Source organism: Frankliniella occidentalis, unplaced genomic scaffold (genome assembly GCF_000697945.3).
Source record: "Frankliniella occidentalis isolate FOCC.00 unplaced genomic scaffold, Focc_3.1 Scaffold651, whole genome shotgun sequence".
Taxonomy (NCBI): Eukaryota; Metazoa; Arthropoda; class Insecta; order Thysanoptera; family Thripidae; genus Frankliniella; species Frankliniella occidentalis.
This window is the reverse complement of record NW_026267766.1, coordinates 33,344-44,540: the sequence shown is the minus strand read 5'-3', so window position 1 is coordinate 44,540 and position 11,197 is coordinate 33,344. Positions and strand designations below refer to the sequence as shown.

General features: G+C 37.9%; 3 protein-coding genes across 10 annotated transcripts in view; 1 reads left to right on the top strand and 2 right to left on the bottom strand.

Moving 5' to 3' along the window:
- Positions 1-428: 428 nt before the first annotated feature.
- LOC113204229 (sorting nexin-21) lies at positions 429-2,569 on the bottom strand. Of its 2 annotated transcripts, none has more exons than XM_026419326.2 (6): positions 2,428-2,569; positions 1,797-1,990; positions 1,403-1,563; positions 1,153-1,302; positions 889-1,068; positions 429-808 (listed from the first exon to the last, which is right to left on the bottom strand). In XM_026419326.2, exons 2-6 carry the CDS (start codon positions 1,903-1,905, stop codon positions 446-448), a joined length of 963 nt encoding a protein of 320 aa, XP_026275111.1. In that variant the 5' UTR covers positions 1,906-1,990; positions 2,428-2,569; the 3' UTR covers positions 429-445. The 2 variants fall into 2 exon arrangements, with proteins under 2 accessions (XP_026275111.1, XP_026275121.1); XM_026419336.2 differs by having other exon boundaries at positions 1,809-1,990.
- Positions 2,570-2,578: 9 nt separating this feature from the next.
- LOC113204222 (mitotic checkpoint protein BUB3) lies at positions 2,579-5,043 on the top strand. Its single transcript, XM_026419313.2, has 8 exons — positions 2,579-2,724; positions 3,132-3,341; positions 3,430-3,499; positions 3,587-3,738; positions 4,018-4,176; positions 4,251-4,396; positions 4,477-4,616; positions 4,697-5,043. The coding sequence occupies exons 2-8, from the start codon at positions 3,141-3,143 to the stop codon at positions 4,813-4,815; spliced, it is 987 nt and encodes a 328-aa protein (XP_026275098.1). The 5' UTR covers positions 2,579-2,724; positions 3,132-3,140; the 3' UTR covers positions 4,816-5,043.
- LOC113204187 (glycerol-3-phosphate acyltransferase 3) overlaps positions 5,041-11,197 on the bottom strand; it is a 14,868-nt gene continuing 8,711 nt past the window's right edge. For 2 of the 7 annotated variants that reach the window (XM_052275511.1, XM_052275513.1), the window contains exons 2-10: positions 9,326-9,580; positions 8,999-9,157; positions 8,783-8,917; positions 8,388-8,624; positions 7,868-8,101; positions 7,660-7,775; positions 7,443-7,584; positions 7,146-7,354; positions 5,041-7,067 (exon numbers count right to left, since the gene is read on the bottom strand). In XM_052275511.1, coding sequence (XP_052131471.1) covers positions 6,980-7,067; positions 7,146-7,354; positions 7,443-7,584; positions 7,660-7,775; positions 7,868-8,101; positions 8,388-8,624; positions 8,783-8,917; positions 8,999-9,157; positions 9,326-9,580 — 1,575 coding nt within the window. In that variant the 3' untranslated portion in view covers positions 5,041-6,979. The remainder of the gene's footprint in view (positions 7,068-7,145; positions 7,355-7,442; positions 7,585-7,659; positions 7,776-7,867; positions 8,102-8,387; positions 8,625-8,782; positions 8,918-8,998; positions 9,158-9,325; positions 9,581-11,197) is intronic. The other 5 variants (XM_052275512.1, XM_026419262.2, XM_026419254.2 and 2 more) reach the window with 5 other exon arrangements.

Here is an 11,197-nt window from a genome sequence, read left to right as displayed (position 1 = left end):
ATTTAGTTGTCAAGATGTAAAATAAAATATCATGAGAAGTATCATTCTGAAATAGTTGATAAAGTTAATTGGTCAAGCATAATATGCAAAGTCAGTGACATAACTCTACATAACTCTTTCAGAGAGTGGTCCACACATTAACAGGAAAAAACAAAAAAATTATTTCATCATACACCATCATTTGTGGGCTGTCTGAGTTTAAAGTCATATTTGTGTACATACAGTCTATAGAATTTGCACACAGCCACAGTCCATGAACAGCTTTTTAAAGTCCAACGGATCTACAAACACATTTCATTCTATCGTTAGTCAAAATAGGAATTGGAAACAAATTAACTGGTATATAAAAGAATGAGATAAAATATAAGGGCACACATTGTAATACTCATGGTTAAGATTAGCTGTGTGTATGTGCTATCTGAATAAAATTTTTCTAGAAATGATGTTAGACTTTGATTTCAAGCATGGCTTCAAGAAGTGTTGGTAGACCATCAACTTGAATACCACGCAGCTTAAGATCTTCAAGTCTATTTGTCAAAGGTTGCTTATCTTTCCCTAAGGTCCACCAAAGGTGTACACAAAGTTGCAGCAATGGAATGTAGTACTTGAGAAGGTCTGCATCACTTACAGCTTCAAAGCGACGTAGAGCTAACTCAGCAAATTTCTCAGCACGTCCTCCCAAATGAGATTCTTTGGTGTCGGCTACACAGCATGCCACTAATCGACAGAGGGCAATAATAACATATGGATGTCGGTCTGTGTACAGTTTGTTGAGGAGTCTGAAAGCATTCTCCAGCAAAGGTATGGCCTGAAATAAAATTGATTTTAAAATACCAATAAAGATGATGAATAATAAATAACAAGATGTCTTTGCCTTGATGGTCTTACCAAATCATATCGTTGCTGAATCATCCAAGCTTGTGCTTCTTGTTGTTCAGCATTTTGTAAGAATGCAGCTAAGTTTGCAGACTGACTTAACTTTTCATTTTTGGTTGTATGCTTAAGTAGCATTTCAAATCCCTTTTGACGAGATTCAATAACAACAGGACCAAAGTTACCAATTAATACCTTTAGGGGAGAAGAAAAAGTTGTTTATTACATATATAACTAGGGTAAAATCTATTATACCACATTTAGATGATTTAGATTTACCTTTCTGGGGAATGAAACATTCGACATAAGTGTTGGAAATTCTTTTCTCAGAGCAAGAAAGAGGTCCAAAAAGTCAGAATAACGACGTTCAATCACTGCTGGATGTGGATCAGGTGTTTCACCGTCTTTCCTAATACTTATTGTGTAAGCCTAAAAGGCATGATTAATCAGTTTAAAAACATAAGTAGTATTTATAAAAACATGGTATAGTTAAAAATAACAATATTTAATATTTCTTGAAGAAACTTACCACATGCTTCTTTTGTCCAGCTTCAATACGAACAATGCGAACTGATACAATCTCAAACTTCACAGTTCCATACCCAAAGAGATGATCTCCATTGACAGCTGTAGTACTATTTAATGTTCCATTAATTGGCTTTTCTGGGAGGGGCATTTTCTTCCAAGTTTCTGTGAACCAAAAATTAGTGATCACCATCCAAGTTGATGACAAAGAAAATTACAGGATTATAATCTAGAAGCATTTGGAAACTTGGCTCTAACAAAATGGATAGAAAAGCACCAACACCTTTCGTGAAATAAATATGCAAAACTACAACAGGTGATTTTTAACATATGTTCTCGCAGTATCAAGGAAGGCAGGTGAAAAACAGAAAGCAAGGCAAAGACATTGCAGAACCTACGGATGTGTTCACCAGTGCGACTCCACTCTTCTGGTAGCTTTGTGAAGCTTAACGTCCCATGTGGCCATTGGTCTGGTTCATCATGGAGCTGTTCTGAGTCATGACTCATGATGAATCAAAGTAGATATTTTGGAATGAATCATACACCGCAGTCCGCTATCATACACATTCAAAGAAATGAGAAAAGTGTACTCCTATCGAAAAGAAAAGAAAAGAAAAGAAATTATACATAGACTAGACTTTAGAAGACTTGCCCACTAACGTATAGCAAAGAACGTTCACAAGAGATTACCACACCATAATCATTATTAAATTAGAGAAAGAGAACTAATGTTGTTCAGCTGATTAAAGGGTTGAATTAACAACAACCAAGTCGATTCATACCAGACAACAAATTGTGAATGCACACTCAAGTTGGATTTCCCCCTCACTACCGGAAACAGTGCGCACAAAGGGCGAGGAGAAAAATTATAACTTAAATAAATGAACACAAAAGGATTCATTGTCTGAACAGAGAGAGAGAGGGGCCAACCAATCTTAACCATATTTCAAACGTAGAAGACCCATGCTGATATAAAGATATATTATATACATGCATTGCACTCAATATAACATTTTCAGTTCTATTTACCAAATATCTGATTTTTTGATGCAAGTATCCAATGAACTGTAATTGGTGTCCTTTGTTGACTTTTGTTTACGAAGTACGAAGCCGAAGCCTTCTGAGCCTCCGAGCCTATAAAACTAATAAAACTAGGGAACTCCGAAATGCTAATATGAATGTGGATTCTAACCAACTGCAAATAGTGATACAGAGCAAAAAACGAAAAAAGAGAAAAAAAAAAACACTATACGCAGTGGCGACGCGACAAGCGCCGGCAGCGGAGTGAAACATTATTTACTTTTGATTTGAAACGATTTGTAACAGGTACGTCTATATTCGTTTGTTTGGTTTTAGTATGGTGTCAACTGATCATTATGATTCTCTGAAATTCGTATGTTTATGCCCTTTTGAGCACTGTAATCTTTGTTCTCTACACATTTAGGTTACTGTTCTAACCTGAGGGTTCTCTTTTGACTTTTTAAATGTTTTAAATGTTGATCATATGTGGCTTTATGGTTTTCCTTGTATTAAAAATTATTACTCTAGTTTGAGACGATGGTCTTGGCTCCTCTTCATCCTAGTAACAGTCGTTAAGTCTTCATTTTCTTCTAAATTGTATCCTTAACACATTTTATAAATATACTTCCGGAGGAACTGAAAGAAATGAAACAAAATAGTTATCTTATCAAGTGTCTCCTCTTTACACTGTTATCTTGTTGTTGTTCTTGCAGATTTTTAATATGACTGGGGAAACAAGAACCGAGTTTAAGCTACAAAACACACCTGATGACAGCATTTCTTCTGTCAAATTTGGTCCCAATTCAGTTCAATTTCTTTTGGTATCATCATGGGATGGTACTGTTCGGTTATACGATGTGACCAGCAACACCTTAAGACTAAAATATTCGCATGACAGCCCTGTGCTGGACTGCTGCTTCCAGGTACCTATCATTATTCAGTAAGACCTGATCAATTCAAAGCTGAAATTAAATATATATATTAGGTTTTGATTACTCTGGTTTCCTACAGGATGCAGTACACTCATATAGTGGAGGACTTGATAATACCTTAAAAATGTTTGATTTTAACAGCAATTCTGGTTTGTATCTATACTCTATTTTCTTTTATTTTGGCTTTTTTCTGTTGCAATATACGATACATTTTATCTTCTTTTAAAAAAAATTAGAAACCGTGGTTGGGACCCATGACAGTGCTATTCGAGCCATTGAATATGCATCAGAGGTGCAGGGCATCCTCACAGGCAGTTGGGATTCAACAGTAAAAATGTGGGATCCAAGGCAGCCAAGATGTGTTGGAACTTACAATCAACCAGATAAGGTAAAAACCACATTTATTTGATTCTGAGTTGCATGCAATTCGAAGCTTTTTTCTTAGCCTTAGAAGCCGCACCCCAAATTATTTTACAGAGGAGTCACAGGAAAGACTCCTATAAGACCGTTGCTGAAGGGGTACTTGTTTATTAAACATCTTACGACTTTCAGATTTAAGAATTGGGATAAAGGGTGTGGCTCAGAATTGAATAAATATGGTATATCAGAATTGACGGATACCATGCCTATTCTACACTAATGCCTAATGGAATACTTTTGCTTTAAGGTTTACACAATGAGTGCATGTGGAGAAAAATTCGTAGTTGGCACAGCTGGAAGAAAGGTTTTTGTCTGGGATCTACGAAATATGAATTTCATTCAGCAAAGAAGAGACTCGAGCTTAAAATACCAAACAAGGTGTATCAGATGCTTTCCCAACAAGCAGGTTTGTATATTAGGCGTGCCTTGTTGGTCTTTTAGGAAATACTGTTGCTTTTGACTATTATCCTCATCCTTTAGGCATACGTTCTAAGCAGTATAGAAGGTCGTGTTGCTGTGGAGTATCTAGACATTAATCCAGAAATTCAAAAGAAAAAGTATGCTTTCAAATGCCATAGAATTAAAGAGGGTGCCATTGAGCATATTTATCCAGTCAATGCCATAAGGTAATGTCTTGAATTTTATCTGATCTTGTGTTACAAGAATTCAAATTCAAAATCTTCTTTATAAAATATCTTATGTCCAGCTTCCATCAGACCTACAATACTTTTGCCACTGGGGGTTCAGATGGATATGTGAACATATGGGATGGTTTCAACAAGAAGAGACTTTGTCAGTTCCACCATTATCCTACATCCATTTCCTCCCTGTGCTTCAGTCATGATGGTAGGTCATTTCTTTAGAAGGGAACTTCCTTCTATTGAGTGTATTTTGTATTTTGTTAATTTCCTCTTTTTTTTTTCCAGGCACTGTATTAGCCATAGCTTGCTCGTACCAACATGAATTAGAAACACCACCTGATCCCATTCCTGAAAACAATGTTTTCATCAGGTATGTTACAGACCAAGAAACTAAGCCCAAATAAACTCTACCGAATCCAAAGATTTTTGTTTAGATGGATGGTAATATTTTACTACTATTGGAGCTAGGCAATTATATAAATTCAGGCAATCTTATGTAATCAATTATGTCTTTAAATGATTGACTTAAAAATTGAAATTTTCTATTTCCCATCGTGTATGAACTGCAGCAGAACTTTGTCATTCAACCTTAAAATAAAATGTTCAGGTGCAGAATAAGAGATTTAAAATAATTTTTTATGTTTATTTACTCGAGACAAGCATATTATGGAATGATGCCACATCATCAAGTTATGAATCCACAATTGGAGGGACTAGACTATTATTGTCACCTAATGTCTCAGAGGTGCAAATTTACTTGCTAGAGAATTACACAGTAATTAGTCATTGGAAAGTAACAGTTACACAACTTTTATCACAGGATAACTGCCTTACAGGCACAAGCATCAGCCTACAAACTGAAATTACGTAGGTAGTTAAAAATATTGCAACAAGTTTTACAATGAAATTTGAATTGGTAGGTCTTCAATTAAAGAAGCAATTCACCAAAACAAAAATGAAAGACACACACACACACAAACACACATACGACCCTTATTGCGTTTCTTTCACATAAGAATGAGGCATTGATCTGTACTCGAAGTCAAGTGAAATTTGAAACCATATAACTCCATTTTCTCCTTAATCAAGAAGCAGTGCTGGAGTCGCTACCATCACAATTTTTAAAATAGGACAGAAGCAAAAAACACTTTGTACAATGTAGTCTTGATTATTACAGTTGCAAAGCTAGAGCACCTAAATGACTTCAGGCCTACTTTTTGAAACAACACTAGATTAATTAAATGAAAAGAGGAGAGTAGTTATAAAATATCAACTGAAAGTTTCAAAGAAGTATAGAAACAACACAGTTCTTCACTAGGTTGTTAGGAAGACAAAAAGAAAAAGAACACTTGTTTCACCTAACCTTAGTATTTAGATGCTAAGAGAATAATAAAAATAATCTCTTTTAAAAATAAGAGCTGCAAGAAAATGTAACAGCAAACATTACTTTGCTTGCATGTAACTGACTATTAGATAATACAGACATGTGGTACCACAGTCATGAATAGACTGTCAGAATTTCTGATCACTGGAAGAAGAGGCCTAGATACCATTAAGACTGCGTTTTCAAAACAGGAAAGCACTCGTAGAAAGGAAGTTAACCTTAGCACAAACCTGCAGAGGAAACAATGCCTGCATGCAGGTGAGTATTTCAGGCATAATATTTGCACATACAAAACAGAATCACACAGGTTTAGATATAAGATTTAAAGAAACCATTTTTAACATCACAGAAATGAAAAGAGTACAAAGTTTCACCTTGTGCTTATTTTCTTTAAGTGACAAAGTTGCAATTAATATACCTACATATCATCAGATATAAAATCATTCAACAAGGATACTTTCATCAATACTACTGTATGACAGGAAAACATAAGAAAGGCAAAACTTGTTCACAAAACAAACTTATAACAAAATAAATTACATTCAGACATTCTGTGCACACACTCATTAATATTACAGTAATAAGACTACAGAAACAAGAACTTCAGTCTTAAACAGCCTGCTAATTATGCGTTGCATCAATATTGATTTAAACTTTGTTTGTGGGAACCACCTACCTTAAAATGCAGGAAAGCAGCTAGTATGACAGGGGTCAAAATATACTAAGAGACATTGAAAATGTCATTTCTGAAATTTTTTGACTTGACTAAAATTGGTTTACACCAAACTGCAATTCAAAAGTACAAAATAATCAGAAGAAATAATTGAAATATCACAATAATAGCTTTAAAACAAAACTTGTCATCAGCATTTGTGTGACTAAAACAAAATAGATAACTGCATTTAACACTCTGTGTAACCAAAGTATGAAGAAATATTAGAACATTAATTTTTTCACACTCTGCTTCATAGACAGTTTACAAATGACTCCTCATTTCATTTCATAAGAACCCTGACAGACAATAGAAAATTTCCAGAATTTTCATAAATGCATCATCCAAGACTGAAACCACAACACACACCACAACACCATTTATCAAAATTATCACAAATTGAAAAGGCCAATATTTCACATTTCAGGTTGGAAGTTATTTAGATGCCCCATTATAAAAGAAACTATAAAAATTATTCTACTTTCAGTCGTTTACTGAATTCTTCTTGCTGCCTTTCTTTCCATTCTGGTTTGGGTTTTGTTCTCTTTAATTGGCCATCCCTGCAAAAGCAAAAAGAATAGACATCTAGAAAAAAATACCCAATAAAGGTAGTCTTTAGGTGTTTCTGGTCTACTCACCACATTAGATCTACAAGGCCACCTTGTTTAGCAATCACCCTCTTGACTCTGCTTGCAAATGAGACAGAGGACTCTCCTTCCTCCCGGATAACAGGCGGAAGATACCAAACATCACAGACAATTGCCCAGCTAGTCATCATCATGTACAGATACTGCATCATTGAGTACCGACTGCTATTCCAAAAGGCATCACCAAACCTTGGATCATACTATAAACAAGAATTAGAGCAATTAAAAAAAAAAAAAACTTGACAAAAACCTGATTGACTGGAAAGTAGAACTAAAAGCCCAACGCACCTTAATAGCAACAGGATAAATAGCACCATTCACTTCAAAACTGCCTTTTTTGAACTGCATCACTGATGTGTTATTGATGCATGTACCCTCGGGGAAAATAAGAATGGGTGGATTGTTTGGATCTGAAACATGTTTCTTTAACCTGCAACATGGTTTAAAATATAAGTGATTTTGCAGGAAAAAGACTGGAAAAAGGATCAAAACAAAAATGACATACCTTTGAGTTACAGCAGTACGATCTTTCACTTCCCCTCTTTCAAACCAAATGTGGGGTGATGCTCTTGCAAGTGCTCTTTGAAGAATACCTAAAAACCCGCCATGTCTTTGCCCAATCTGTAATAAAAAGTAGTTGATGCAAAATACTGAAATATGACAAGGAAACTTGATTTTAAATAAGAAAATCAACATTAACTCTTCATTCTTACCAAAGAGTAACAGTTGTCACAGGCAAGAACAAGAACATCAATGGGGGACGTGTGATTAGCAACACAAATGCCATGCTGAGGACGATTTTCTACATTATGATATGTAATGACAGCTGACAATGCATTTGACAGGACACCAAAGCACATAATGGACACACGGTGATTTAACCACCTCTTGAACTTCCCTTCCGGAATATACCCAACAATACTAGTACAAAATGTCAGCCACATCACCTGTAGACACAAGGACAGTACAATACAGCATTTTACAGTTTAACAGTCAAACAGTTTGAAAGTTTGAAGCACCAATGACCCACAACAAACAAAACCCCACCCAAACAGGAGAGAAAACCACACTGCAACCTAGAAAAACAAATCTGTCTCACAGAACAGCACATTTACTGCACAAATTATAAAATTGCTTCTGAAACAACTTCCCACAAACAAGACAGACAGTAAGTAACAGTGTAGACAAAACACCACAGGACAGGGCCATACATTTGTTGACCAGTTAACTCACCAAAGAAAAGGTGGTCATGGTACTCAAGATAACTACATCAATAGGGGTGGTGTGATTTGCCACACAAACCCCTCCGGTTTTGGGCATTAACTCAACATTGTGGTAAGTTAAGACAGAAGAGAGAGAGCGAGCTAAAATCCTGAATGATGTTAGCATCACCCAATTATTTAAAATTCTCTTGAAAGAAGATTGAGGAACAAACCCGACTAAAAAGGTTGCAACCAAGGTCCATAACAACTGAAATTTAAAAAGCATTTCAACTAAAAACTCTACCAGAAAGAGAAACTACAAATGAAATTAAATGGTCTATTATAGAATGCATAATTTAATTTGGAATTCTGTAAAGGGAATAAAATTAAATGTCACACATTAAATTTGTACATTTGAATACTCACCCCAAAAAAGCATATTGTTACCCGGAGAGGAAATAAAAAGCAATATCTTAAAAGGAATCCACCCATCCATATTACTGTGAGTCTCCAGCTTATAAATTCATAACGTCTATTGGTACGTGTTAATAAATTCCAGGACTGCAAGTTAAGGAAGTATATATTAAACAGCAGCTCTCATCACAAAGAAAGTAGACTAAAACACTACGTAAAAGTACATACACATACCCTGAGCTCTTCAGCTTCAAATCTGGAAGTAACTTGATCTTCAATAATTGCTTCTACTCCTGCTCTGACAAATTCAAAGCAGTCTGATAATTCAAAATCACGCTTTATAGTGTCATAAGAGCTTTTCCTTTGTAGTTCCTCCTTAGCTTTATCCTGTAAAAAGATACATATAAACTTAACTTACGCATATTTGATTTTACCTTTTTAAACCTTTTTCAAAATTAATTTCACACAAAACCTTAAGAGCCGTGGCTCAATTAAGTTTCCATTTGTCAGATAGATAAATTTTTAATTAAATAATAATTGCTGGTAGATACTTACAGTATCATTTTGTATTCCATTAAAGTTCTGCTCAGGGTCAGGCTGCAAAATGAGGTCGTGACTAATAACATGTGAACTGTTCACTAAGACCCCATCCTGTCTGCAGCTATTTTCACAGACGGGATCCTGAGGAGAATCTGAGACTGGCTTTGCATTGCCGTTAGCAAGGGTTTTGCATTCTTCAGTACCCTTTGGTTCATAGTCATCTTTGATTTGGCTCTGACGCTTGGAAATTTCGATATTTTCTCGACCATACTAAAAACAAAAAAGAGAGAGAGGAGAATTATTACAAACTACTAACTTTTCATAAATGTTGAGTAGCTCTAACACAAATATAATCCACTTCCATTTTGTTTTCCCACGGATAACAATCCGTTATCGTGCCTCAAAACCATACAGAAACGCTACAGACATTTAAAAAAAGTGTATACTTGAATCAGAGCGAGCACTCCTGTGTTGCGAGTTTGCCTATTCTCTCCGCCGTCCTTGCGGCCCAGGAGGGTATGCAAGCCCGCAATACTGGGGTGTTTGATCTGATTCAGCTGATAGATACACTGTTGGTGAGAGCAAGAATTATGGAATTTTAGAGAAACTTAGGGAAGTGTGCACACATCTCAGTCGGTATAAATGGAAAGCATTTTACAGTGATTTTACAGTGATGCATAAACACTGTTAGTACAGAGTTGTCGAATAAGCGAGAGAGGGTATTCAAACAAACTCAATCGGCAACATAGGCGAGGTCAGGGGAGCCAGGAGGCGGGAAAGGGAGGACGAGGAGAAAAGGGGGGGGGAGGGGGTCCTGCTGGCGTGACCTAATGGAATGTGTCGACAGCCAACAGGGACTATTGCGTTACGAAATGGACGGCCAAAGACGGCTCTGGCTGAACTCGACGGGAAAGGAATGAATAAAAGCGGGTGAGAAGAGAGAAAATCGACGAAGCACGGCGAGAGGAGAGGCGAGGGAAGAGTCAGATTGGCGAGGGAGGGGAGGGAGCGGGGGATGGACTTCCACTGGAAGTGACCTAGTGGACCGGTCCAAACCCGAGTCTCAAGGTGAAGCCGAACTTGACGAGCATGCAGCGACGCACCTTGTGTGCTCAAGCATCGGGCAGCAAAAGCTGTGAACGAGTGAAACTACATTGGAAAAGATTGGGGCCTCCACGCGTCAAGCGGCGGCGGCGCCTCTCAGAGAGCTCAGCGAGCTCCGGTCGGGCCGTAAAGGAGAGAGGCGAGCGACTCGAGCGAGCAGCCCCGCCGGGGAGGCAAGCGGAGGAGACAAACACTCGAGAGGGCCGAGAATCGCGCGGATTCTTGCGCGACGAGGCCACACATAACTGCACACAACTCGGTGAGACGCTGCTCTATACACTGCCGGAAACGCCCCGAGGGGGGCCCCGCCCGAAACTACAGGGAAGTCCACGACGCCCAAGGGACTGGCCGGTTCTCACCGCGTCCAGCAACAGCAACACTACTTGTCATCCAGTTGCTGATGGAGCGAGCGCGTGTCGGCTGCAACCACCAGCTCCGCGGGGCGGGGCGCTCGATCATGATTGCGCACCAACCTTTGAAGCCCAATCGACAATATTAAAACAAAAAAATCGTCGTCAGGTGTAATGACGCGGGAGATCTCTCAATATGCAAATAGGGCCTCGTGGTCTTAAATCGCGAGCGACGAGAACCAACGCGATTGGCGCTGGCTTCCTTCTCTTTTTTTGTCGCGTTGCGTGCCAAGTACCCCAGACCGCGCAAAACAAGCATTATCTGCGACACACAATACAATGTGAGTGTGAGTGTGCGGTCTGGGGACCATAAGGGATCGTACGCAAACCACGTGACGGGTTTTTGGTGGGTTTTGACCACCCCCCTCCCCCC